General features: G+C 39.1%; 1 protein-coding gene across 1 annotated transcript in view; it reads right to left on the bottom strand.

The window, feature by feature from the left end:
* LOC145987224 (rab-like protein 2A) overlaps window positions 1-19,931 on the bottom strand; it is a 47,279-nt gene extending 27,348 nt beyond the window's left edge. The window contains exons 1-2 of the mRNA XM_083121742.1: window positions 19,797-19,931; window positions 4,459-4,568 (exon numbers count right to left, since the gene is read on the bottom strand). Coding sequence (XP_082977868.1) covers window positions 4,459-4,568; window positions 19,797-19,903 — 217 coding nt within the window. The 5' untranslated portion in view covers window positions 19,904-19,931. The remainder of the gene's footprint in view (window positions 1-4,458; window positions 4,569-19,796) is intronic.
* Between the last annotated feature and the right edge of the window lie 5,796 nt (window positions 19,932-25,727).

Raw genomic sequence — 25,727 nt, 5'->3', positions numbered from 1 at the left:
CGATATTCAGTTAAGTACCCAACTTCCTTTTCTCTTTTCAGCCTCTGACCAGAGAACTGAAAATTAATCCGCGACCACAGAATAAGAAAAGGTGTTCCCTGACCAGGGACACAAACGTTGACTACTAACAGTCTATCGACCGATCCCGAATTCTGGTGTATCCTACGACAATCACAATCCTCTCAATTATATCCCCTGACCAGGGGCATAGAACCGAGAGAACATAAGCCTTCTGACCAGAAGAGCTAAGTAATTGTCCCAACGATAATCCAGAATAAACTAATTCCTAGTAGCGACGTGGAAGTAAGCGCAGAAATACGGGTGTGAAAAGAAAAGACGGTAATACGAGTTCCGTATTTATCTGGAGTTCGAATACAAAAGGCCACGGGCCACCGAGCTTCGCTGCTTATATAGGAATTCTCGGTGCCGTGAAGGATTTACCAACTTTTATCTTTACCTCAATTTTACATTACAATAAAATACATATTAATAAAATATCAAAGAGGAACATAATTAGCTACATACAGAAATTACTATTTTTAACCTTTTGTGAATATTAAATATGCAAGATAATTTTAATTGTTACACTCAGCATTTAACTTGACTAGGGAGTATTGCTTCTTCCAACTCCCCTCTCTCCCTGCAACGGCCACGCGAAAAGACAACAAAGAAAAGAAAGAAAGTTTACAACGTTAAAGTGTTAAGCAAAATTTCTTTAAATACAGGTTTTGTCTTGCGCGGGCATAACTTTCGTTTACCTTAACATAACTAAATTCTGATTACACCGTCTTGCAGTAAAAGAATCAGGGATTAATATGATATTAGTTAAATTACTGTCCGCCAAGGGACACGACAGATATAGCGTGGGGAAGACAGCCTAATCTTTCGTCTTTTCCCCGGTTTCAACGTTTACTTAAAGTTGAGTCTGCCTGGCTCCTACACAATAGCGATTGTTTTCTCGCATTGTTGTCACCGATAAAAAAAAATTCCCAGCTCAGCTTGCTGGCAGAAAGAAACAAAATCTTTGAACTTTTATTTAACATCTGGATGTATAGTCTATATACGAGGTGGTTCCACTTTTCTTGGTAATTAACCATTACCACCCAAAAATTATAAATACCAAACAAAGGAAAATAATAAGTTTATATACTTCCTTGTAACGTGAACACTGCTACACGTTACACACTGGGGCCCCTTCATTACAAGGTGACGACGCTACCACTGCGCTATCGGGGAGATGGTGGGTAGAAGAAGCAGAAAGAATATTTTTGCGATTTGGATCAGTGGGCTCTTGAACTTGCCTCACACCAAGAATTGAGACATAGTAGCTACGGGCATGTGCTGTTTCCTCTTCGTCATGTAGTGTTGCAATCTTTCCACATTCCTTGCCGTGTGACGGAGTCGAGAACAACCCATGCATCATTGCACATATTGAGGGATTTTTTTTTTTCAGAAAGGGAAATTTCGATCTCTCTCACCTCTCGTGGTTCCAAGCATAGCATCGAAATCCGAATGGGGGAAGGGCGTTAAAGGAAGGGGAGAAGGTGTGGTGTGTAGAGGCGAGTGTATTCAAGGATTCAAGGCCAGATCCAATGAGTGGAATACGTTGATACAGGTGATGGAAAAATAGTTTTAAAAAAATGTCAGCGGTTTGAATTTAAAACATTCATAATGTCGTACAGTAATTGGTGTCATTTAGCCACTATGACTTGTATTTGGAAGTTCAACGAAAATTTTAAATAATCAAAGTTTAATCTTTTACTTTTGTTACAGAACAGTCAATCCAGTTTGTTATTCAGTGCATATGAGAATCTGTAACTTGTACTATTGTGTCACACATTTGACATAATTTTTGTATAGGTGCTGGCAAGAACAAGTTGCATTTGATTAGGGTTTCGAGGATCCTCATTACAATGACTAAAGTGAATAAGTACATTAAAAATGGTAATTAACTTAGGTATATGATGAATTGTTTATCTGGCATTAAACTTGGGTTTCTGAAGGGACATATTAACATTGAAGAAAGATAATGTATATTATTAAAACACGGTAGGATTACAGAAAATACTGGCGATCATTATTATCCCTTACAAACCATAGCAATTTATCGGTATAGCGTTGCGAGTGATTTTCTCAGATCGTCTAATGCTGAATTCTCTACAGGTCATGAAAGAGACCAAACAAAACATCATTTCTCTCGATCTAGTTAAGAAATCCCTGGGGCATTTTGAATTTGTAATACACCTTACTTTTATAAATTTTCATGAAATATAACTCTGCTATCATCTCATTATGACCGAAAAGTACATCATAACTTGGATTGCTAATATGATTAACAGAAAGGGGCAGGAATAATTGATTGGGGATAACAACACTCCTTCTGGACGCGAGGCCAAGGTGCACACCCATAGACCCAGACCACCAGCACCGAATGAGACTAAAACATGCCACTGAATTGGCACAGTGAAACAAAATATAATATAACTTGTATTTGCAATGCAGCTTTACAGCACAGATCATCTCCATTTCATATTTTACCTAATTTGTGTGTCATGTCGGTGGCCAAGTGCATTGAGAGCTAGACTATCAATCTCACCACTGACAGTCCCTGGTTCAAGTTATTGTGCATGTACTTTCATCCACTTCATCTCGTCACCATTCCGCATAGCCAAAAGTGGCAGAAAGGCGATGCTTAATAACAAAAATACAAATACATAATTTACATTGTTTTTCTGACACTTTTGTCCAGTCGCAACCATAGTTTGAACAATTATTCCATTAAAATTGACAAAGGGATGCTCCTTTAAAAAAAAAAATCAATATCCTTAACCGCCATTGCAGTTCACAGCTAAAATGGAAACAATTCCTTTATGCCTTTACAAGTTATTCAGAAATTAGTTTCTATGGAGCATCTTTCGTCTTATTTCTTACACTTTTTACTATTTCTGAACAAGAAACAAAAAGCCCACTTAATTTTCAAATACAGGGTGGCGCACGAAATGTCATACCATTCAATCACCTCATAAAATTTTTAATATCATATATTGAATGTTCAAAACACGTATGCGGGTGAGTTGGTTCATGGAAAATCAGGTAGATGTCAGGAGAAGTTAGTATCGGACTCTATTTTGTTGCGAAACAGCAGTTTGCAAGATGGCGGATAACGGCCGGTTGAGTGTCGAACAGAAGGTGAAAGTTGTAATGTTTTTTGCAGAAACAAAGAGTTTGGTAGCGACACAAAGGCATTTTCGTGCACACTTTGGCACAAGATGGGCTCCCTGTAAACAGACCATTCGCAGATTGTGCCAACAATTAGAAACCACTGGCTCTGTGTTGGAGAATAATCGACGGCGCCCATCAAGTGTCCGAACACCTGAGAACATTGAAGCAGTTCAAGGGCGGCTGCTGAGTTACGAATATCTCGTAGGTCAATCCAAAGGATTCTCCACTCTGATCTTCACTTGTTCCCTTACAAAATGACAGTTGTCCAGAAACTAACGGCAGTGGACAAGGAACGAAGGCATCAGTTTACTTCGTGGTTACTGGAAGAAGATCATGTTCTGCACAACACTTGGTTTACAGATGAGGCGTACTTTCATTTAAATGGTGTGGTAAATAAGCAAAATGTTCGATTCTGGGCAAGTGAACAGCCTCACAAACTGCATGAACGTGAGAATTATGGAGAAAAAGTGAGTGTGTGGGCAGCAATTTCAATCATTGGACCGTTTTTCTTTGACGACACAGTAAACAAAGAACGATACAAGGAAATGTTGGAGAACTCATTTATTCCGCAGCTCTTGGCAACAGGTCTCCATTTACACACTCAGTGGTTCATGCAAGATGGAGCCCGCCCACATACTGCAAACATTGTTCTTGATTTCCTGTATGAGATGTTTAATGTGCGTGTAATGTCTAATCGGTTTCCTGAACGTCACGAAGGTGGGAGATTGTGGCCCCCGCATAGCCCGGATATTAATCCTTGTGACTTTTTTTTGTGAGGTTTCTTGAAAGATAAAGTTTTCGCAAGGAAGCCTGCAGATGTAGTGCAACTCAAGGCCTTTATTGTGCAGTTGTGCTGTGAAATTTCGGAGGACTTGTGCCGGAGGGTTGTGACAAATGTAAAGGTTCGCTTGCAAGAGGTTGTGAACCATAATGGTGGACACATTGAACACATTCTGCACTAAACAAACTTTCCATACTCTGATAATTCACTATGCATTAATTTTGTAATGTTTCGATAATAAATAAATGTGTAATAAACAAAACAAATGGTAAGACATTTCGTGCGCCACCTTGTATTTTTGGAAGCAGCCAGCCCACAAACCTAACCTCTCAAATCTTCTCCCCAACAAATTTCTAAGTATGTCACATTTTCCACATTGAATGTTTACCCTTTCTCTATACCAAGTCAAATTATAGGCCCATCACGAGCTAAAAAGCAATAATGTCAGAACTTACCCACAACAATTGATTCACCATCTGCCGTAGTAGGATACCGGAATAGTGTCAAGGCATATGTTGACAACTGCTGGGGCTTGTAACCATCCATTAGGAATCTTTCAACAAGCCTGAAATAAAAATATGTTTCAGAGTATGAAAAAGCTATTGGGAGTCAATACTAAGTTTTTAAACACTTTTCAATTGTTCATTTGAATGAAAGTTTAGAAGTAGTTGTCAAAAAAAACTGGAGAACAGAAATATATTTTTGTAGACTTATAGGATGGCTAGAAACGAAAGATACCTGATAAACAGAGATAATATTAACAATAATTTTTTATTGTTGTTAAATAAAAAAGTAGGTAATACATTAATAAATTTAATGCAAGAAATTTGAAGAACAGGAGCATCTACACCAAGACATGGCTTCTTGATTAATCATATTCACATTAAATCCTTGTGAAAAAAACATTTATTTGGAGAAGTTTGCATTTACAGTTCCAACAAATCATGAGCAAATTCAAATACATGGTGTAACGGTCGGATTGACCATTACTGGTTTTGGTATATTGTAATAATTAATTGCTGGCCAGCTACAAGGTGTAGGGTTAAGTAATATGCTTCCATGAGTGTACTTTTATGTTATTATTGCATGTAAGTGTATATTATTGAATTGTGCTTTGCTGGATGTTAGATTCCCCTGTTTCTTACCTCCCCGGTTGGGGGAGCTAGCAGTCTTTCAAGAGACCGTTGTAGTGGAATTTTCCAACGCTACGGGGTCCACGTCCACGGACGTTTACCCCGGCTATAAAAAGAGCCAGTGGGCTTTAGTCAAAAAACAGTGTTTCCCCATTGATCGACGAAAGAGGAACGTCTCCTCAAGTTTAGTCCACTTATGGTGGCTAAACTGGATATAACAATGTAGCATCTGGTTATGCCAGCCCCTGTTGCTGTCCCAAGTCCCCTTTTAGAAAAAGCTTTGATTATGTGGATATTTCCGTATTTGATTAATTGATGCCCAAAAGAAGGAGTGAAGGCGTAAGGAAACGCATTTGTAACGGAATATCATTTAAGCTGAGGATAGGCCCACCGAGATAGTTTTGCTAACTCGGTGGTAAGGGAAGTGCCGATGGTTATGCCATAGGTGCGCAAAATATATTCATTTAGAGATTTGGTAATTTGGTCTATGCAAGACACTCATGGAAACGCTCTGTAAAATATGTATATATCTAACTACGTATAATAAACCAATATATCCTACGAAAATGTTATAATTTCAAGAACTACGGTACTGTCCATTTAACCAGTTGTATATTCACTTGCTGTATATGTGTAAACGAACCAGGGACATACAAATATAAATTGTTATGTGAAACCCCCCCTTTTGTAATTCCGGCGCAAATATAATCTGCTCGCTTGGCACCCAGGGTGAGGTGAAAGGAGAGATTGAGGGATGAAAGTAGGAAGTAATCCAGAGGGCCGGATAGAAACGAGGGATAGGGGGGCGACGACTTTCACATATGGGGGCTCTATTGTCCAGGATATATCTTGTTGTATAAATTGTCGTCAGGTCTATAGGTTTGAAAGATAGACAGACTGACGGACGGATAGATTTTTTAATTTTTACAACGAAGATCGTACAGAAGTGAATGTTATTACGAAGTGGAAAAAGTAAAGTAGAAAAAATGGCAGTACAAATTGATAGAGATTTGCTTGGACAGCTATTGGGTAATCAGGATATAAGCGATAAATCTCAGGAGGAAATTATTAGGGAATTAAATAATCTTGCTTTATCGCGCACTGAACAGCAGAGTGCTAAGGAAGAGGAGAAAAAAGTTCAGAAAATTCTCGATAAGTCAAATTTACCGATTCCAGTCTTCACAGGGAGCGATGACAAGATTTCGCCGCATGATTATTTGCAGGAGTTGCGGAATTATAAAGATGTCATGGACATTTCGGAGAGGTCATTGTTTGACAAGATTCTTCCGTTTTCGCTAAGGAGGGCTGCAGGGGATTGGTTTAGATTTTCACGCCCGTTTGAAGATTTCAAGAGCTTTGAAAATGCTTTCTTAGAAGAATATTATTCTGTAGATTATAAGAATGAAATTGACCGTTTGATTCTGAATCGCTTCCAAATGAGCGAAGAATCTCTTGTATTGTTTATTCGTCGAATGAGAAAACTGTTTTCTATGAGGCAAAAAGAGACAGAGGAATGTGAAGTAATAGAACATGTTCTATCTCATGCACACCCTAGTTTCCGAAGGCATTTGTATGGGATGCAATTTCATACTTTGAAGGAATTGGAATCTGAAGCAGCCTTTGTTCAGAGAAGGTTGTATTCAGAAAGGCTTTATTTTTCACCGCTCGCCGGTGAGACGGAATTATCATTTTCTGAAGTTTGCAACACTGAAGAGGACACCTCACGAAGAACAGGAGGAAAACATTTGGCTTTGTCCGCGAGGACAAGCGAGGGGGGAACCGAGAGTGACCAGCTACCGTTATGCTCTCTCAATCCAGGTTTAGGAAAAAGGATCAAGGGCTGTGAAACAACCGCGTTTCTAAGAAGGGGCATTGGCGGTGACGCGACCGTAGGGCAAAAGAGACCCTCTTTTGATGCAACTTTTGGACAAGCGGGGGCCAATAAAAATTCTGCAAAGATAATTTGTTGGGGCTGCCGTTGTGAGGGCCATAAACTTCAGGAATGTCAACAGACCAATAAAAGGAACCAACCCGCTGGAAAGGGAGGTCAGCAGCGTCCCCAAATAAACATTTTGTCACCCGCCGGGAGAAAACGCAGAAACAAAGGCCGTTTTTTGAATGGAGAAGGCTGTTTTCAGCAAGACCTCGAACCTCTCATTCAATGTAAGATTAACAAGAAACGCTTTGTATTATTTGCAGATACGGGAGCTTCAGCTTCTACGCTAAGTTTGGAGACAGCCAAGTTGTTAGAGAGGGATGGAAATAAATTCATGAAGACGAGAAAATGGAACATTTCGTTAGCTGTGGGCAGCGTTATATCAGTTGGCGAGATGTATGCTACTGTTTGTATTAATAACATGAAATTTAGGCATAAATTTATCATCCTTGAGAATTGTTTCCGTGACATAATCGTTGGAAGGGATTTTTTGAAGCAGAGTGGGATAATTTTGCACATTGAGCAGAACGGTTGGTCGTTCAAGGATAGCGACGTGATTTACACGTTCTCGAAGCGTGCATGTAAACGAGAATTCGCTGTTACAGTTATGCAGAGAAATAACGTGGTACAGGAAAGGAATAACTCGTCAGATCACTCGCGTCTGGATGGATGCAACACACATGCGCAAGAGAATAGCGGGAAGTCTACGAATGAGGATACGGGCCAATTAGTGGATTCCCAAGGACTCGAAGTTCAGAAGACTGCAAACGCTGGTGCATTATGCTCTCTGAAAATCTCGAAAGAGGTAAAGAGAAAACGGAGGAAGGGAATAAAAAGGGAATGCAAATTTCCTCGAAAAAATTCCATTTCTACGGACAAGAAGAACCATGCATTATCATTTTTGCCTTTTGCTTTAGAGGACGATGAAAATGATGAATTTCTGGTTTCTGAGAGGCTACAAAAAACTTCATCGCTTGTTTTAGAGCAAATGAGAGACAGTTTGTTATCTCATATAATGAAACAACTGAAGGGAAAGCATTTCTCTGGAAGTAGGAAGTATAAGGAGAAAGTTGCTAAGTTGGCCAATCAGTCGTTTTTGGATGAGGAGGGAGTTTTGTGCAGGAGGATAGACTGCAAGCAAGATCCTAAGGGAACAGCCAAGATATGGGTCCCGTTGAGTTTGAAATCTCAAATATTGACGTCGCATCACGATTCTGAATTTGCAGGACACAATGGGAAGCGGAAAACTTTGTCGAAAATCAAGGAGAAATATTCGTGGCTTGGAATGACACGAGATATCGCTCGCTACGTCAGAAGTTGCGTTCCCTGTACTGTTTCCAACAAAAGGAAGACAGAAGAAGTGAGACTGAAATACAAGAAAACGAGCCCAGCCTTACATAAGGTGTTCCAGGATGAACAGAACGAGATCAAACGTAAGCCATGTAAATTTCGCATTGGAGACAAGGTGTGGCTGAAAGAGCACCCTATATCTGGCAGATTGCGTGGCGTTTATGGTGGACTTGCACCGAAATATCCAGATCCTTATTTAGCATCTGAAAGGTTTGTGAAAAATACCTTCAGAGCAAAGAATGGGAAGGATTGTCCGATTGTGGAATGTGAACAAGGCCAGTTGTCCAGCCATAAACCACCAGCTTTTGCTGTGAGGTGGAGGGACAGAAAACAGCCAAGGGGAGCCACGCGACAACTCCTAATGAGGGTTAGGAAGACTACCGTCTTACCGCCTAGACAGCAATCCCAGTTGTCATAATAGCCGACCGCGGATCTTCTTTTATTTGGTATTTTTTTTTTATTTAGTTTTCATTTGTATATAACTTACCCCTATTTTCTTCATTTTCACAACACTGTTTATTTATTTGCGTGTCTCCAAGTTGTAAACAGAAAGACACATTGTGTATTTAGGTTCGAGAGTCGAACCAGGACTCGGTTGAGAGTCGAACCAGGACTCTGTGGAGAGTCGAACCAGGACTCGGTCGAGAGTCGAACCAGGACTCGGTCAGGAGTCGAACCAGGACTCGGTCAGGAGTCGAACAAGGACTTGGTTGGGAGTCAAACAAAGGACTCGGTGAAGAGTCGAAGCCAAGACTCAGTTGGGAGTCGAACCAAGACTCAGTTGGGAGTCGAACCAAGACTCAGTTGGGAGTCGAAGCCAAGGACTCGGTCAGGAGTCGAACTAAGGACTCAGATGAGAGTCGAACCAAGGACTCGGTCAGGAGTCGAACCAAGGACTCAGGAGTCGAACCAAGGACTCGGTCAGGAGTCGAACCAAGGAATCGGTCAGGAGTCGAACAAGGACTTGGTTGGGAGTCAAACAAAGGACTTGGTGAAGAGTCGAAGCCAAGGACTCGGTCAGGAGTCGAAGCCAAGGACTCGGTGGAGAGTCGAACCAGGAACCAGAGAAAACCAACTTCAAAGAAGGTGCTGTCAGGAAGACTTCATCCTAGAGAGGATACTTCAGTGGCGGACTTCACAAGTAAGAGGAAGCTTGGTGAATCTGTGAACATTGTGGACAATGTGATAAAGTGAATGAACTAGTGACTATTTCGTTTTTCAGATACTCTGAGAACAGTTGAATACCTTAGTGGGTATTGTGTAATTGTGTTGGATGCTTTTGTAAATATGGTAATCTTGTTTTGAGTGTATTATTTTTTCTTGTTCCTCTTGAAGGGGGGAACTATGTAACGGTCGGATTGACCATTACTGGTTTTGGTATATTGTAATAATTAATTGCTGGCCAGCTACAAGGTGTAGGGTTAAGTAATATGCTTCCATGAGTGTACTTTTATGTTATTATTGCATGTAAGTGTATATTATTGAATTGTGCTTTGCTGGATGTTAGATTCCCCTGTTTCTTACCTCCCCGGTTGGGGGAGCTAGCAGTCTTTCAAGAGACCGTTGTAGTGGAATTTTCCAACGCTACGGGGTCCACGTCCACGGACGTTTACCCCGGCTATAAAAAGAGCCAGTGGGCTTTAGTCAAAAAACAGTGTTTCCCCATTGATCGACGAAAGAGGAACGTCTCCTCAAGTTTAGTCCACTTATGGTGGCTAAACTGGATATAACAATGTAGCATCTGGTTATGCCAGCCCCTGTTGCTGTCCCAAGTCCCCTTTTAGAAAAAGCTTTGATTATGTGGATATTTCCGTAATTGATTAATTGATGCCCAAAAGAAGGAGTGAAGGCGTAAGGAAACGCATTTGTAACGGAATATCATTTAAGCTGAGGATAGGCCCACCGAGATAGTTTTGCTAACTCGGTGGTAAGGGAAGTGCCGATGGTTATGCCATAGGTGCGCAAAATATATTCATTTAGAGATTTGGTAATTTGGTCTATGCAAGACACTCATGGAAACGCTCTGTAAAATATGTATATATCTAACTACGTATAATAAACCAATATATCCTACGAAAATGTTATAATTTCAAGAACTACGGTACTGTCCATTTAACCAGTTGTATATTCACTTGCTGTATATGTGTAAACGAACCAGGGACATACAAATATAAATTGTTATGTGAAACCCCCCCTTTTGTAATTCCGGCGCAAATATAATCTGCTCGCTTGGCACCCAGGGTGAGGTGAAAGGAGAGATTGAGGGATGAAAGTAGGAAGTAATCCAGAGGGCCGGATAGAAACGAGGGATAGGGGGGCGACGACTTTCACAATGGTAATCAAGAATAATCAAACACTTTGGAACATTATAACCGTGGCATAATACAAAAAAGAAAAATGTTGAATACCAGCCTGAGAGCTTGTTCACCATGCACAATCAGTATAAAGACTTGCCCAACAGCTGCCCACCCTATCGTTACCGGCCATATCCTGCCTCGGGAGGAGAATGCAAGGAGACTGCCAGGAGCCCACCTGTGGAGAGTCCATCACAGGGCATGTCCAGAGGCAAGACAGAGCAGGTCAACCAGTGCCCAGCCAACCATACCAGCTTCCAGACTCGCTCCAGGGACCCGAGGTAAGAACCTGCCCCTTTTAGGGTGCTCATCCCTTCATCCCTAACTTCTCTCCTCTAATTGAACTAAAACAACCTTCGTAGTATGTAACTGAATTAACATAGTGAACTTCAAAGTGTTACATAATTTATTGTTCTACCTCTGTCTCACCACCTGTTAGCCAACATTACCTACCCTCCAAGAAAGAGGGTGAAATCCAGTAAGACTAAGGTGAACACTCCCATTTCTGTCTCCAGGGAATCACCCGGGATGGAACCTTAGCTCATAACGCTATACTCAAATATTATTCATCATAATTTTCAAAGGGTGTATGGCTACCTATATGCAGATGTATATGAAGACTTTGCTGGAATTGCTGTTTACAATTTTAAAGTTACAAACATACAACTTCTTGTCCGATTTTCAAATGAATCTAAAGTGTGCAACCTCTCCAGCTTTACTTGTTTAAAAATTGAAATTTTAAAATCATCTTGAGCATCCAGGGTTAAATTGATATTGAAGCAGTGTGTTCAAGACACAGGAATATTTGAAGTTCTGAAACTATTATTTTATAACTATAGGGACATTTAACAGTAATTTAACTTGTTACCAAAAGATGGAAGTGCAAGAAAATGAAATAAGTAGATTTGCAGAAGATAAGTGTTTTCTTTCTAAAGAAGTTAATACACAAAAAATCTGAAAGAAGTGTGATGTACTTTCTCAGTACTCTAAACATAATGTGAAACACAAGAGAAATTGCGTGATTTCTAATATTATTTCACAGAAAACAAACATATGGAACATGTAAACTGATTTTAATTGCACAGTGGAACTTCTTCATAATGGACATTGAGGGGAAACATAAAAATGCCTCTTATTCAGAAAAAGCCTAGGATGCCATGAAAACTCTATTTGTATAATAAAATATTTTAGTATTGAAATCTAAAAATAACACATGAAATGGTGAAACTCCTTAACTTGATGAGTATAAACATTCAAATTTTTTCTAACTTTAATGAACAAAATGTATTATATAAGTTTTACATAATTCATTTTAATGTAGATATAATTTTACATGGTTTTTTTTTCTTTTTTCTTGAAGACATTGATGATTTTTACTTCTTTGTTCAAAGTTAATTGTCAAGCACATCACAATATACTCAAATTTTAAATCGAGACTGGAGAATTGTGTGCAGTGTCTGCATCCATTACCAGGGTGGCTACAAACAAGCAGAAATAAAATTCCCTGACTTTTCCAGGTTTTCCAGGACAAAATTTACATTTTTCCCTGACAATTACAAACTAAACTAAATCGATGTTATTGCAAATGGAAATAATAAACTCACACAGATCCACGTATGGTTTTGTTAAGTACCAATATTATCTTCTATGAAATTGACTTAATTTCTCCAATCTCTAGGATTTGAATTCAAACTGCAAAATAGTGAATTTGGAAAATTATTACAATTCACAAGCTAGGGAAGGATTAGGGAATTTTGTCAAACGCAGTAAGTTTAAAATAAAATACTTGATTATTTTTAAAGTTACGACTAAATGAGATAAGAGTGAAGAGTGATTGATTAAGAAATACAATTTGCAATTTATCAGTCTCCTTATACATTCTCGCTATTATATGTTAATATTTCCACTGAGGTTTGGAACCCTCTGCTTGCAAGAACCATGTGTGCAGACTCATTTTTCGATGCATAAAGCTACTTCTCTTTTCTGTAAAGCAAACAACTTAACTCTTTCATATAAGTGAAACAATTGAATCGAACAAATTAAGGTGTCATATTTCCTTACATTATCAATGGGATTTCTGCTTCAGTACAGTATATCCAAGTGAAGTACTGTGAAACTGACAACATGCAGTTATACCATTAATACTGACGAAAAGGGTATGTAGGTATTAGAAATTTAACGCAAGGAATTTATAGAATTGCATTGTATAGGTACCTGATTTAGCTAACCACACATTAAAACAGGAACACTCTAATATTAAAACCTTCTGAAAGTTCATATACGAGGGGCATCCTGAAAAAAGCTCCAATGGTGCCTATACACAGCACTAGTGGTCGGAGAGCGACACACAAACACATGCAGGCAGGAAGTGGCATGTAGCTGTAATCTGTGTAAGGTGTGCAGACCGGACGTCGTGAGTTTAGTATGGTCAGACGATGGTGCAGACAATTCACGGAAGACCAATCGAATGTGCACAACCCCATACAGCTGAGTACACACAGGCCCTTTACATTACTTCAGGTGAGAGATCTTGGACCACTCCCTGTACAGCCACGACCTTGAATGTACCGACTTTCATCTCTTTGTTTAACTGAAGAGGTTTCTGGCGGGGCAAGGATTTGACAGTTACACTGCTGTAGAGATAGTTCCAGCCTTTGCTGTCAGACACATATACCATGGACATACAAAATTTAGTGCCATGCTACGACAAATGCCAGAACAACGGTGGTGATTATGCCGAAAATTAGGTTAGGACTCACTGTTACTAATGCAATGAATTGCAACTGATATTCTTGTTTTATTTATGCCTAATCGGTAGGGACCTTGATATATTTATTTATTCAAATTGGTATATTTTCTTATTTTTTTATTTTTAACTATACAGTGTTATTTTTCCCAAAATTCACATTTTCCTTTTTAGCCCATTTTGTCGCAAATATCTGAAATTATTCCTTCATGGTGTTTTTAAACTGCCGTTTCAAATTGTAAGTCACATGGCTTATGCCTCTTCGTGAGAGTTTGATACCTTGAAAGTTATTTTGGGAAAGTTATTTTCCATACCCCTTTTATTTTATTTTAAGGTAAGGATTTTAGATAATGGAATTTTCCCCGTATATACTGAAGGGTGCATAATGACCATAAGTGGAGATGCACCCAAAAAAAAATAAAATCAATCAATCTCACGTGACAGATACCGATATATTATGGCACCAAAAATTGGCATTATCTTACTTGTTAGTGTTACGTTTCCCAAAATTCGCGTTTTTGTTTTAGAACTTTTATCTGCCAAATATACCGAAACATAATACTCCATTGTGCTTTTAAACTATTACTTTAAATTGTAGGTCACATGGTCTACGTATTTACGTGACAGTTTGATATGTTGGAACATATTTTTTGAGGAAGTAAAAGTAAAGTGCTCCCCTGCACTTTTCCATGAAAGTGTATAGGGGTGTGGAATTATGGCCCCACACATTCTTGATAACGGCTGAAGGTGGAGGTGATGTGATCAGCCCCACGCTCCTGGCTACCTTTATCCCTCAAAGTTTCCTCAAGGTACCAGCTTCATATGATGCTGGGTGGGCGCCGGAGCAGTTTGAACAGGTGGAAAACATCCAGTTTCTCCCCCGCAGGGGATCGATCCCGGGTCTCTCGCATAGTAAGTTAGTCAGACGATCTAAGCCGGGTCTCTCGCATAGTAGTCAGACGACCTAAGGACTGAGCTCCATTATTACTCGCTCGACAAATGCTGATGGTGCGCACTTAGCTTGGTAATTCAAAACATATCTCGTGCGACAAATACGAAGATGTGGCTCCCGTGTGACGGTAGATACGCACTCTATCTCCTGTTAGAACCCTGCCACTTTGCTCTGTGATGCAAATGGTTTTGATAGAAGTTTAAAAAAATCGTGGGAAATACATGATTTAATGTGGCGATCGGAATTATTCCATGTACGTATAACTCTATAGTTTACTCTTGAGTAAAATGTTGGAAAACTTGCATGTTCTATGTACACAAACATGGCCTAGAAAAGACAAGAATGTTAGATTTCATGGAATTTTTCGTTGTTTTAGGACATTTCTTTAAAAAAAATCGCTAAAAACGCCAACAATTCGCATTTTATGCCAAATTCGAGTTATTATGATATTTCGAACGGGCGAAAAATTTGTCCAGACATCACTGCACATTCATAAACATAACTTCGCAGCAATTACCATTTTTCACGATTTTGGCGTTTGCGAAAAATCAATGTCCCTACTAATTGGAAATTACTTTCTGGCCACTCCTCGTATAAATCAGTAGATGAAAATTTAGCAGGGCTGGCAGAGAAAAGTCAATTCTTGAAGAAAGTTATTTGCTTTTATAATTAAATGATTCGAGTAAATATGATATTAAAATATTTATGTATTTATTATTAGTATTTTATTTCATAATATTGGACATTAACCTTACTCAGTGAGAGATTAATGACCATCTCTCATGAGTTTAAACAGACAGGATAGAGAGTGGAGTTAATTTCATTTCACTACTAGTGTTGCAGTAAATTTGAGGTTGGGAGTATGCACTTGCCAATTTTTATAACGTTCACCAATGCAGATTTATGTTTCACTTTTTCGTGATAGTATTCAATATATATCCCATTTGGTTGGATTCTTCTTGATAACTAAGAATAGTGCAATGTCATTGTAAACGTATGTTAACTTGTGCGAAACCAGGAATATGTCAGGATGAAGAAAGGAAACCTTCGTAAGCACTGCTACATTAAATAAGGTGAGTGAGCCAGAAGAGTAATAAAATTCCAGCAGCATATTTGCAGTCTAAAGCTCTTCTTGTTTATACATGTGATTTTTGTTGGATGTTGCAGTCCATGAAATTTCTGTCGCATGGTGTAGTGAGATACTTTGTCGGGTGGCGATATTCGACAAAAATCGTATGTATCAATGGAACCTATTTGTTTCCATGTTCCTTCAGTTTGCCCAACAAAATGACTTACTAGGACGTCCGACAACTATCGGATGGCGTCACCCGCTCTTATCCCCTCCATCTCTTGACAAGTCCCCTTACTACTCCCATACGGGCAAGAAAAAATGATAATTCAATGCATTTTTCACGTGATATTTAGAAGCTTAACCTTTACACCCCCGATGATACCATATGGTATCATCAGAGTAAGGTCGTACTGGCTCGATGGTACCATATGGTATCATGGTGCTGATTACGAAATGGATGTGATTCTTGGACCTTCATACTCTTATGTTTGCGTTGAAACTCTGACACAGGTCTGGAGCAAGCCTGGGAAATTCATATCCCCCATCCCCTCTCCGCAACATATCCATGCCACATTTTCGAACAGTTTCACATTTTGGCTCATTATTCAACTTGTATGGCACCCAGGAATATGAAACATGTTACAATCTCTTTGGAAACGTCCATTCTTTGAAGAGAAAACTAAGGTTTGTGTCTTCTCCCTAAAATAGCGGGAGAAGAGGGGCAAACTACAGACTTATATGTATTTTTTTTTCATTGAAATTCGGGGGTCATGGCTCCAAGCCCCCTTCCTCGGTCCGGCGTTCTGAATTGTACACGGTTGCATGCTCTGATGTTCTATGTGAAAAACAAAACTTATACGAAGTAGATTGCTCCCATAGTGCCCGAGTTATAACAATTTTCTGAGCAATATGCAAATTGCCTATTTTTAGTAAAAAACAGAGTTTCACATTTTGGCATATTATTCAACTTGTATGGCACCCAACAACATGAAACATGTTTCATTCTCTTTGGAAACGTCCATTCTTTGAAAAGAATACTAAGCTTTGCGCCTTCTTCCCAAAATAGCGGGAGAAGAGGGGCAAACTACAGACTTATATGTATTTTTTTTCATTGAAATTCGGGGGTCATGGCTCCAAGCCCCCTTCCTCGGTCCGGCGTTCTGAATTGTACACGGTTGCATGCTCTGATGTTCTATGTGAAAAACAAAAGTTATCCGAAGTAGATTGCTCCCATAGTGCCTGAGTTATAACAATTTTAATCGAAAAATGCAAATTACCTATTTTTTTTGAAAAAAAAAAACATTTTTGCTTATTATTCAACTAGTATGGCACCCAAGAACATGAAACATGTTTCATTCTCTTGAGAAATGTCCATTCTTTGAAAAGAAAACTAAGGTTTGCGCCTTCTCCACAAAATAGTGGGAGAAGAGTGGGCAAACTCAAGATTTGTTTTTTTCCCATTTAAATTCGGGGGTCGCGCCCCCCAACCCCCCTTCCTCAGTTCGGCGTTCTGATTTGTACACGGTTGCATGCTCTGATGATTTGTCTGAAAAACAAAACTTATACGAAGTAGATTGCTCCCATAGTGCCCGAGTTATAACAATTTTCCTCCAAAAATGCAAATTACCTATTATTTTTCGTAAAAAAAATAATCACATTTTGGCATATTATTCAACTTTTATGACACCCAAGAACATGAAACATGTTTCATTCTCTTGAGAAATGTCCATTCTTTGAAAAGAATACTTAGGTTTGCACCTTCTCCCCAAAATAGTGGGAGAATAGGGGGCAAACCCCAAATTTCTATGTTTTCCCATTGAAATTCGGGGGACGTGCCCCCCAAGCCCCCCTTTCCTAGGTCCGGTGTTCTGAATTGTACACGGTTGCATGCGCTGATGTTTTAGCTGAAAAACAAAAGTTATCCGAAGTAGATTGCTTCCATAGTGCCAGAGTTATAACAAATTTTCCTTCAAAGTGTGTTTGATGTCAATGAAGACGAAATTCCCTGACATTTCCCTGACTTTTTTTGACACCTCAAATTCCCTGACTTTTCCCGGTTTTCCAGGTTTTCCAGGTCTGTCGCCACCCTGATTACTGAAGAGCATGAATAATTCATTCGGCCCAAGTTCCATTTGTTTTATTGCAATTTCATCATGCTACGAATGCAATTTTTACATGGTTCGATTTTGATGTACCTCTGTTAACACATACTGCAGAGCTTTAGCGATTACTTTTGTTCAATATATGCTTTCATGGTTAGGTTAGGCAGGTTAGGTTTGGTTCTCTCAGCATTCAAATAAAGTCCCTAAATGCATTCTACTAACATTCCGATTTACTTCTACGATTTTTAGTACCGCTTGTCCATGGGAAGTGTGTATGCTTGTGCAAGGTAATTTTTAAGTTGTTTTTTTTTTCAACATAAATAACTTTTTTCTCGAGTTCAAACTTTAAGGAAGGTTCAAATTTCGTGTGACAATGATTTCCAAAATTCTACGATAATTAGTCTTTGTGCTAGGAGAAATCATAAAACAATCGTAACCGTTACCAATCATTCACCTCCTCAACTAGTTTGTAATTAAATGTGTCATGTGTTTTGCTTATGAAAAAACTACATATGGTAAAACTTTCGTATAGCGGAGATGGATTTCTTACTTTTTACAGAAAAAAGTACTTACGCAAATCATTTTCTTTAGCATTGTTGAAGTTCGGGAATGTAGTTTTGATACATTTTAATGTGAATTCATGTGTTTTTCTGCGAAAATCTCTCTCAGACATGTTACTGCTGCCGCCGCAATTTGCTTTCTGCATGAGAGCACAATGTTCCGTGTGTTAGATGACGTACACCCCATAGTCAGTGTTTCAAACCACGCCATGTTTTCGCTATAAGATGACATGTCAAGGAAGTGAAGTGCGTCGTGAAGTTGTTGCCGGCTGTGGAAGATGCCGTGGAATTTGTAATTCAACACGGAATCTTGAAGAATGAAGTGGAATGCAGAAAATGTGGAAGTGCATGCAAACTGCACATTAGGACGTGGAAAGTTAAAATTCAAAAGAATTCCAAAAACACTAAGTTGCTTAGTGTTTTTAATATGGAAACAAAGCTTAATCACATTACAAAAGAATTCCGTGTATTTTCTTTCATCGAGAAAAACCGATGTTGTCCGTATATGCTAAATTGAACGAAATGAGTGCTAATGGAACCTTACCTAACAGGACTAATCTAACCTCGTCCCCGTGATGGTTCGTGGGGCTATCATGAAATTTTGGGGCTACCCGTGGATGGTTTGTGGGGCTAATGTCAATGGTTTGCGAGGTATTAGCAAAATTTCAAATCTGGGCACGAAATTAGGTATTTTTCTATGAACAAGGTTGCAACACTGCATGCACACTCGAAATCGACAAAACACTGGCACAACGCGTGATGAACGAGTACACTATCGCCATATTGTGTGTGGAAATAAGGAAGAACAGTAAGTACTCGTTAATGTAAGAAATAGACATTATTTTCATTAGAAATTCATTATTTCACCTAAAGAAATGTTCCGCAATGCAGAATAGTATGTTAGCAATGTAAAAAAGTGCGAAATAAATGATTTATCGGTGTCTCACCTATACAAAAGTAAAGTAAAATATTTAAATATTTTATATTACTTTCACCAACCTTCATATTTACTTTCACGGTGCCACAGGTACTGGGTCTGAATTCCAGTCTGGGCATGGGTGTTCTTGTGAGTGCTCCTTCATCAACTTCATATTACCATTCATCCTCATCTTCGTAATTAGCCATAATTGGCTGAAAAGCGGAGTAATGTAAAATACACCCAATCAAACAAATTTACATTCACAATTATTTCCGCTATTCTACCATACTTTGTCTTTCTTCCAGGAAACTAGCAAAAATCATTAAATATTCGGAAGTTACCAAATAATGGATCTAGTCACAGTTACATTAATGTACAGTCACGTCAGGGACACTTCTGGGTTGTAAAAAACCCACCGACTTTAAATAGCATCGTTTCAACCCAGAGTGTACGTTGCAGTGATATACAAACCATTTGAACATATTTGCCTCATTCTTTACTCTGAAAGCAGAAAGTGATTTATTGTAATATGAGGGCAGCTACGAACATTATACTCTACTTTTGTGTCCGTCAATTGGGTCAAGAACCATCTCGGTCATAGTATTAAAATAGCATTACAATAAAATACTGTTACTTAAAATGCTTCATGACCTTTGTTAATCAACTTACTTGGACTTCCCAACAGCACTATCTCCTAGACATATTACTTTCACAGCTAGACTTCCTTTATCTTTGTCAGCATCGTAATCAATTTCAACATTTTCTCCGCTTGCCATTTTCAACACAAATTATGCACATCCCGGCAAATGCATGCTGGGAACAATTGACAAACGTCCGGCGAAGGAAATTGGACTTACACGTGACAGTTGAAAACCACATCCGTACAGTCAATCCAGTGGCGTAGCAGACGCCCCCGCAAAACCTGCAATGCGGGGGGGGGAGAGCTGTAGGGGCCCCGCTGTGTTCTCTCTCTGTCATCCTGAAATTTTATATAATCCCAGAACTTCAACAGAAAGTTGGTTCCTAGTAACATATCACATGACAACGTCTGCGATAATAAGCAGAGGGGCCCGGGCAACTTGACATTATGGGTCTCCTCCGAAATTCAGAATTAAGTTACTTGCTCATAGATGGCAATCGATAGGAGGCTTCTCTCATCTCACCTACGTGGTGGTTTTCGTAATAGTAGTGTAGTATGAGATTGAAATAAGATCTGAGATAAATTTCCCACATTGTCCACACCTATTACTTTTACTTCAAAGGGGCCCAAAAACTCAGGATGTTGAGCCCAGGGGCAATTTTCCCATTGCCCTTAGGTCCAGTAGCCCCAATTCCGCCACGCAGGGTATACAACGTATACAGTGCTCGAAGTGCTCCAATCCCTCCAATAGGCATTTCATTGAGTGACAAATTTTCATTGAATAAAGTCCAGTCGCTACTTAATTTTCTATCTCTCAAGACTTGAGTCCGCCTCTATTTCTTAGCAGCAGATTGAAATTGACCCGAACATATTAGTTCACCATTGACAATGTAGAGGTCCAGTTCAATCGCCGTAACTGAAATGATAAGTTTCCTTGAGTATATAACTCAGTATTAGTATTAGAAGCGCAATATGAGCGGCTCTTACGTTGAATCTTGGCCTGGCATAGTCAGATGATTTTTTTGGCTGAAGGTACATCTACCTCTAAGTACAAAGAAGGAGTGTTTACTATCCTTTAAACAATTTACCCAAACAGTATTTTCTAAAATATATGTGTATTATATGTAACCTATATTAAAGAAAAAACGCTGCGAACAAAAAATACAAAAGATCACGAACAAAATAGTTGAGTATGTGAAGCCTCCACCCTCCTTAAAAAAGAATCCTGGATGTGTCACCGCGTTGAAGTAAGAGAAAATATTTCTAATTTCTTCATCCAGTTATTTATCAGAGATTCAGACCACCCTGATTTAGTTTCGACAAACTACTAAACTACTATAGCCTAAGTCGATGTCGAAAAATGGGAAGGAAGGGTTAATTCATTTTACAACTTGGGGGGGGGGGGGTTGCTAACTATTGTGCGTCTGTCCCACTCTGGCATCATCTCGATGTTTATTTTTTCCACTGGGGAAAATTTTACTTGCAAGGGGCCCCAGAGAACTGCGCTACGTCACTGAGTCAATTTATCATTTTTCTTATTTTTCAGCTGAGAAGCGAGGTTACAGCGCTGTAGCGATTTTGAAGAAAATTAAAGGCAAATATGTGAAGAATATTTGATAGTGTACCACAGAGAAATCGAAGGGCTTGATGAGTCAACATGACACGCCACACTTTTGACGAAAATAGTACTTTCGGCAGGGTGCGATATCTCTGCAGATTGGTGGGGGGGGGGGGAAGGAGCAAACAGACAGACACATACACACACACAGACACACTATATATATATATATATATATATATATATATATATATATATATATATATATATATCAGTGGCGTCGCGTGGAGTAAATCGTTGGGTGCTCACACCCAGCCTAAATTTACAGAAAATTTTACCCCCCTCCCAAGACCGGGAGGGATACAAACACATTGAGAACCAATTTGTTGGTCACAATCACAGAGAAGAAAATGACAAATGTGGACAACAGAATACTTGAGCATACAAAAAGGCGAAATTTGAGCATTTGAACCAATAATCGAAGCTATGACTTCCGTTTTTAGAGTGCCCTACACTAGCCAAGTAGGCTAACAAGATTATCTCGGTATTTGTCTATAGTTTCTGAGGACAAAAATAGTAAACAAATTTAATAAACATTAAATTTTTCAAGTTGACACTACCAACAACTATCAACTATTCTGCGTCAATACTCGCAAAAACATATCACTGTTTACCAAGTTTTAAACAAGGCTACAAAAACCTATGCTGATCGATTTGATTAACGTCATTCATCTGGACGTTATGACAGATGATGACAGAACACAGGAAAGCCCTAGAAAGTGGTAAGCGGCGTCCATCAAATGTATCACCCCACCATCCATCGGGAGTGACTGAAGGAGGCCACGGTTAACCTCAGAATGTCGAGCCTCGAAATTTTAACCCACGACCTCCCAAATGTGAATCATTGATACATCAACCACTAATTCAGAAAGAACACATGAAGACCACACGCCACACTCCACATCTCAGTCGGGAGATAGGCGAAGGCCCTTCGAGGGCTGTCGCGACATGGGTTATTATATATATATATAAACCTTGGGCGTCTTTTCTGCGAATGTTTAAGGATTCCTCTGCTTTTTAAAATAAACCTTTTCTCCTTTATTGTATAAATATATTTTATATTTTAGTTATACAAATTTGAACGGTACAGAACTGTTCTAGTGAAGTCAAAATATATTTCGTTAATAAATTTTAGAGTACAAGGGAAAAAATAAACTAAAATAAAACAAGAAATATGATTAGACCTTGTACTGTGCTAGCCAGTCCGCCAGAACGCCCACCGAAAATCCATTTACAAAACACAAGCCAATTTTCATTTACTGTGAATTATTATAGTTTCCGCTTAACACCCCCCCCCCTCCTCGCCCGTCAATGCCCTCAAAAACAAGGAAACATTACTAAGGTAAATAATACATTTTTTCCCGTTTAAATTATTGAATTGCCTTACTTCTCTCCTCGTTGGAAATTCTTTTGCCTGTTCCTAAGAATTAACCTCCACCATTTCCACTAAGACTAACCATGATATCGACGAAAAAAATTTCAGTAGCCATTTGTAATTTCACAGCAGCTTGGCAAGTCAGTCTCTGGCAATGTTCAAACTTCATGATGCGAATTGCAATTCGGGAGCCGGCCTCCGTAGCGGAGTGGTTAGCACATCGCGTTACGACGCTAGAGGTCCCGGGTTCGAATCCTGGCCTGGGAATGGACGTTTGTGAGTGTCCATTCATGAATTTCATCATATCATCACTCATCCTCATCTTTGCAAATTAGCCAAAAGTGGCACAAAAAACGAAATACAATAAAGCAAATCAAGCAATTCGCGAAACTTAAAATTATTGTTTTAAAATGTACCAGTAGGAGTTTATAACAATTATAATTTCTTTTCAATATCCATACTCGCTTACATGCGTGCCAAGATAAATATTAGTTTCTACTAGCAGTGTCTTCTTTCTTTTTTGACTTGTCTATATTATCTGAAGGATTAAGCAACAATTTTAAATGTCGATGTTAAGTGTAAATCTGCTCATTTTGGTGATATAGTGTTTTAAATCATAAAACCTTCGCCATGCAAGGCTTTGGGTGCGCGGCAACTATTTGTAATGTTGTTGAGGAAGTTTGCGCCTTTAATTTTTGGCGAAATGTATTGGAAATTAAAGAGAGGCTATTAGGCTAAACCATCGATGATCTTAGGAATTACTATAACGATACATGCAAACAGTGCTTGCATTATACTATCTTGACGACTGCTTACTTTTCCCCAATACAGAGGCTAAACGAAACGAAAAATAAAATACCTCGCACCTCGGCCGCTATCGGCATTCTCCGAACAGTTGCTGCCATCTGTTGAGTGTTCTTTCGGAAGGGCACGTGCTCCGATTCCCAGTTTTCTTCCTTGCTTTTTTCGGCTTCTTCCGTCGAGCTAGATAGAACACGGAAGAATACAGCAGAGGGAGTTCACTGCGCCAGAGGTGCCCGGGCTCTCGCTGCCTAACCTGGTGAGCTTTTCTTGTCAAAAGTCGGGGGAAATTGGAAAATTTTAAGCATTGTGAAGACTTTATGAACGAAATTAGCTGCTTTGTAAAATAAGTATATTGAAATGTAGTGTTTTATTTTGCAGAAAAGAAAACAAATCGAAAATTTACCGTCTTCGGTTAGGGGTTCGTGTGCTCCGTGAACCCCCTTCAGGCGACGTCTCTGATATATATATATATATATATATATATATATATATATATATATATATATTATATTTACATATATTTTAATTGATTAAATTGTTGTTTTAAGTCCACTTTATGCACAGAAAGTCTTATCGGGACTGGACCTACAGTTTAAAGTGGGATCGAAACCACTATGTGCCTCCACCGGGTATCGAACCCGGGACCCCTTGATTACAAGGCGATGACGCTACCACTGCACCATCTAGGATGCACGTGTGTGTGTGTGTATCAGTGGCGTAGCGTGATTCTATGAAAGGTGTAAGGCTTCCTTAGATAAACCTGATCTGAATATTGGATAAAGAAAACCCAAAGATATTTTAACTAAATAGAATCTATTTGAATGTAAGTGATGCATGGGCATACTCAATTTCAAACATAAAGTGCGCACACTCTATGTTAACAATAATAGCATATGTATGTATTACTTAATGAAAATTCTCATTTATACTGTAACTCGATCCGACGATCCTTTAGTCTGAACACCTCCATCACGTCGTCGTAGAATCGGGAGCTTCTGGTCAATGTCTTTAGCAGCTCCTTTTCAATGGATATCAGTCCCAAGTCAGATTTCCTTGCCTGAGTCTGTGTGCTGCGTTGAAATGTGTGAATCCTCTTCAGTGCAGAAAACTGCTTTTCCACCGACGAGCTTGAGGCAGGAACAGTGAGGAAGAATTCTGTTAGTTTGTATACACTTGTTCAACAGCGTCATTCAAATGGGTAGTACGCAGGTAGCTACTCATGAAGTTCAAACACACTCTTTACTCGATATTCGGCTTCAGAATAAATTACTATAGCTCAACTTTCAACTGGTAGCAATTGACAAATTTCGCATACAGCTTAGTTAAGCACACAAACTCTTCTTCTGAAAAGGCCATGTCATATTTTTATTCTTATTATTCTTTTTCTTTCACTAAAAAGCCATTTGTGGAAAATGCGTAAGATACATTTTACAAATGCAAATGCATTCGAAAATATTACTCATTATCATGGTTACGATATTTGCGCACATTTTGAAAAGCATATCAAGCAACTTAGACAAAGGAAAAGGTAAAAAAAAAAAAGTCTGTAAATCATAACGCTAAGTATTACGCGCATGCTTTTAACATTACGGGCAACTGGGATGCACGCGCCTAACTTTGCGGGCGCTGCTGGATCTAGAATTGCCAGACATTCCTCTTTTATCTTTAACTTCGCTGCTTCTAATGAAGGTAATATCCAACATTAAACCATCTCTTTGTGAACTTAATAGTTAGTTTACACATTTAAAATGACACCCGTTTTGTTAGCTACACCTCCCGTCAAGCATTGTTGGAACAACACGGGAGTCGATTTTCTTGGTTCTCTTCTGACCGTGCAAACAGACGCAGCGGGGACAGAAATCTCGCCAGATAGCACCCACTGGTAATGCGCATTACAGTGCCTGAGAATCGGGGCGCCCTGTCATTGGTTGAGAAGATACTACGTAAGCAAACACACCCGCCATGGGCGAGCCCAAATCATTTCTTCCATTCACCCGCACGTAAGTCCTCTCAAGAGGCCTTACAGAGAAACAACTCGAATCAAAACAAGTCCTCAATTGTTTCGTTAAAAGTTCTACTTGAAGTCTGATATTGCTATGTGTGTTCAAGCGATAAATACGGGAATGAAATACGTTTTCTTCAATAATTTCAGCTTGTAAGGTG

This window comes from Lepisma saccharinum, chromosome 4 (genome assembly GCF_977018435.1).
Source record: "Lepisma saccharinum chromosome 4, izLepSacc3.1, whole genome shotgun sequence".
Classification (NCBI taxonomy): Eukaryota; Metazoa; Arthropoda; class Insecta; order Zygentoma; family Lepismatidae; genus Lepisma; species Lepisma saccharinum.
This window is presented reverse-complemented; position numbering and strand designations above follow the sequence as displayed.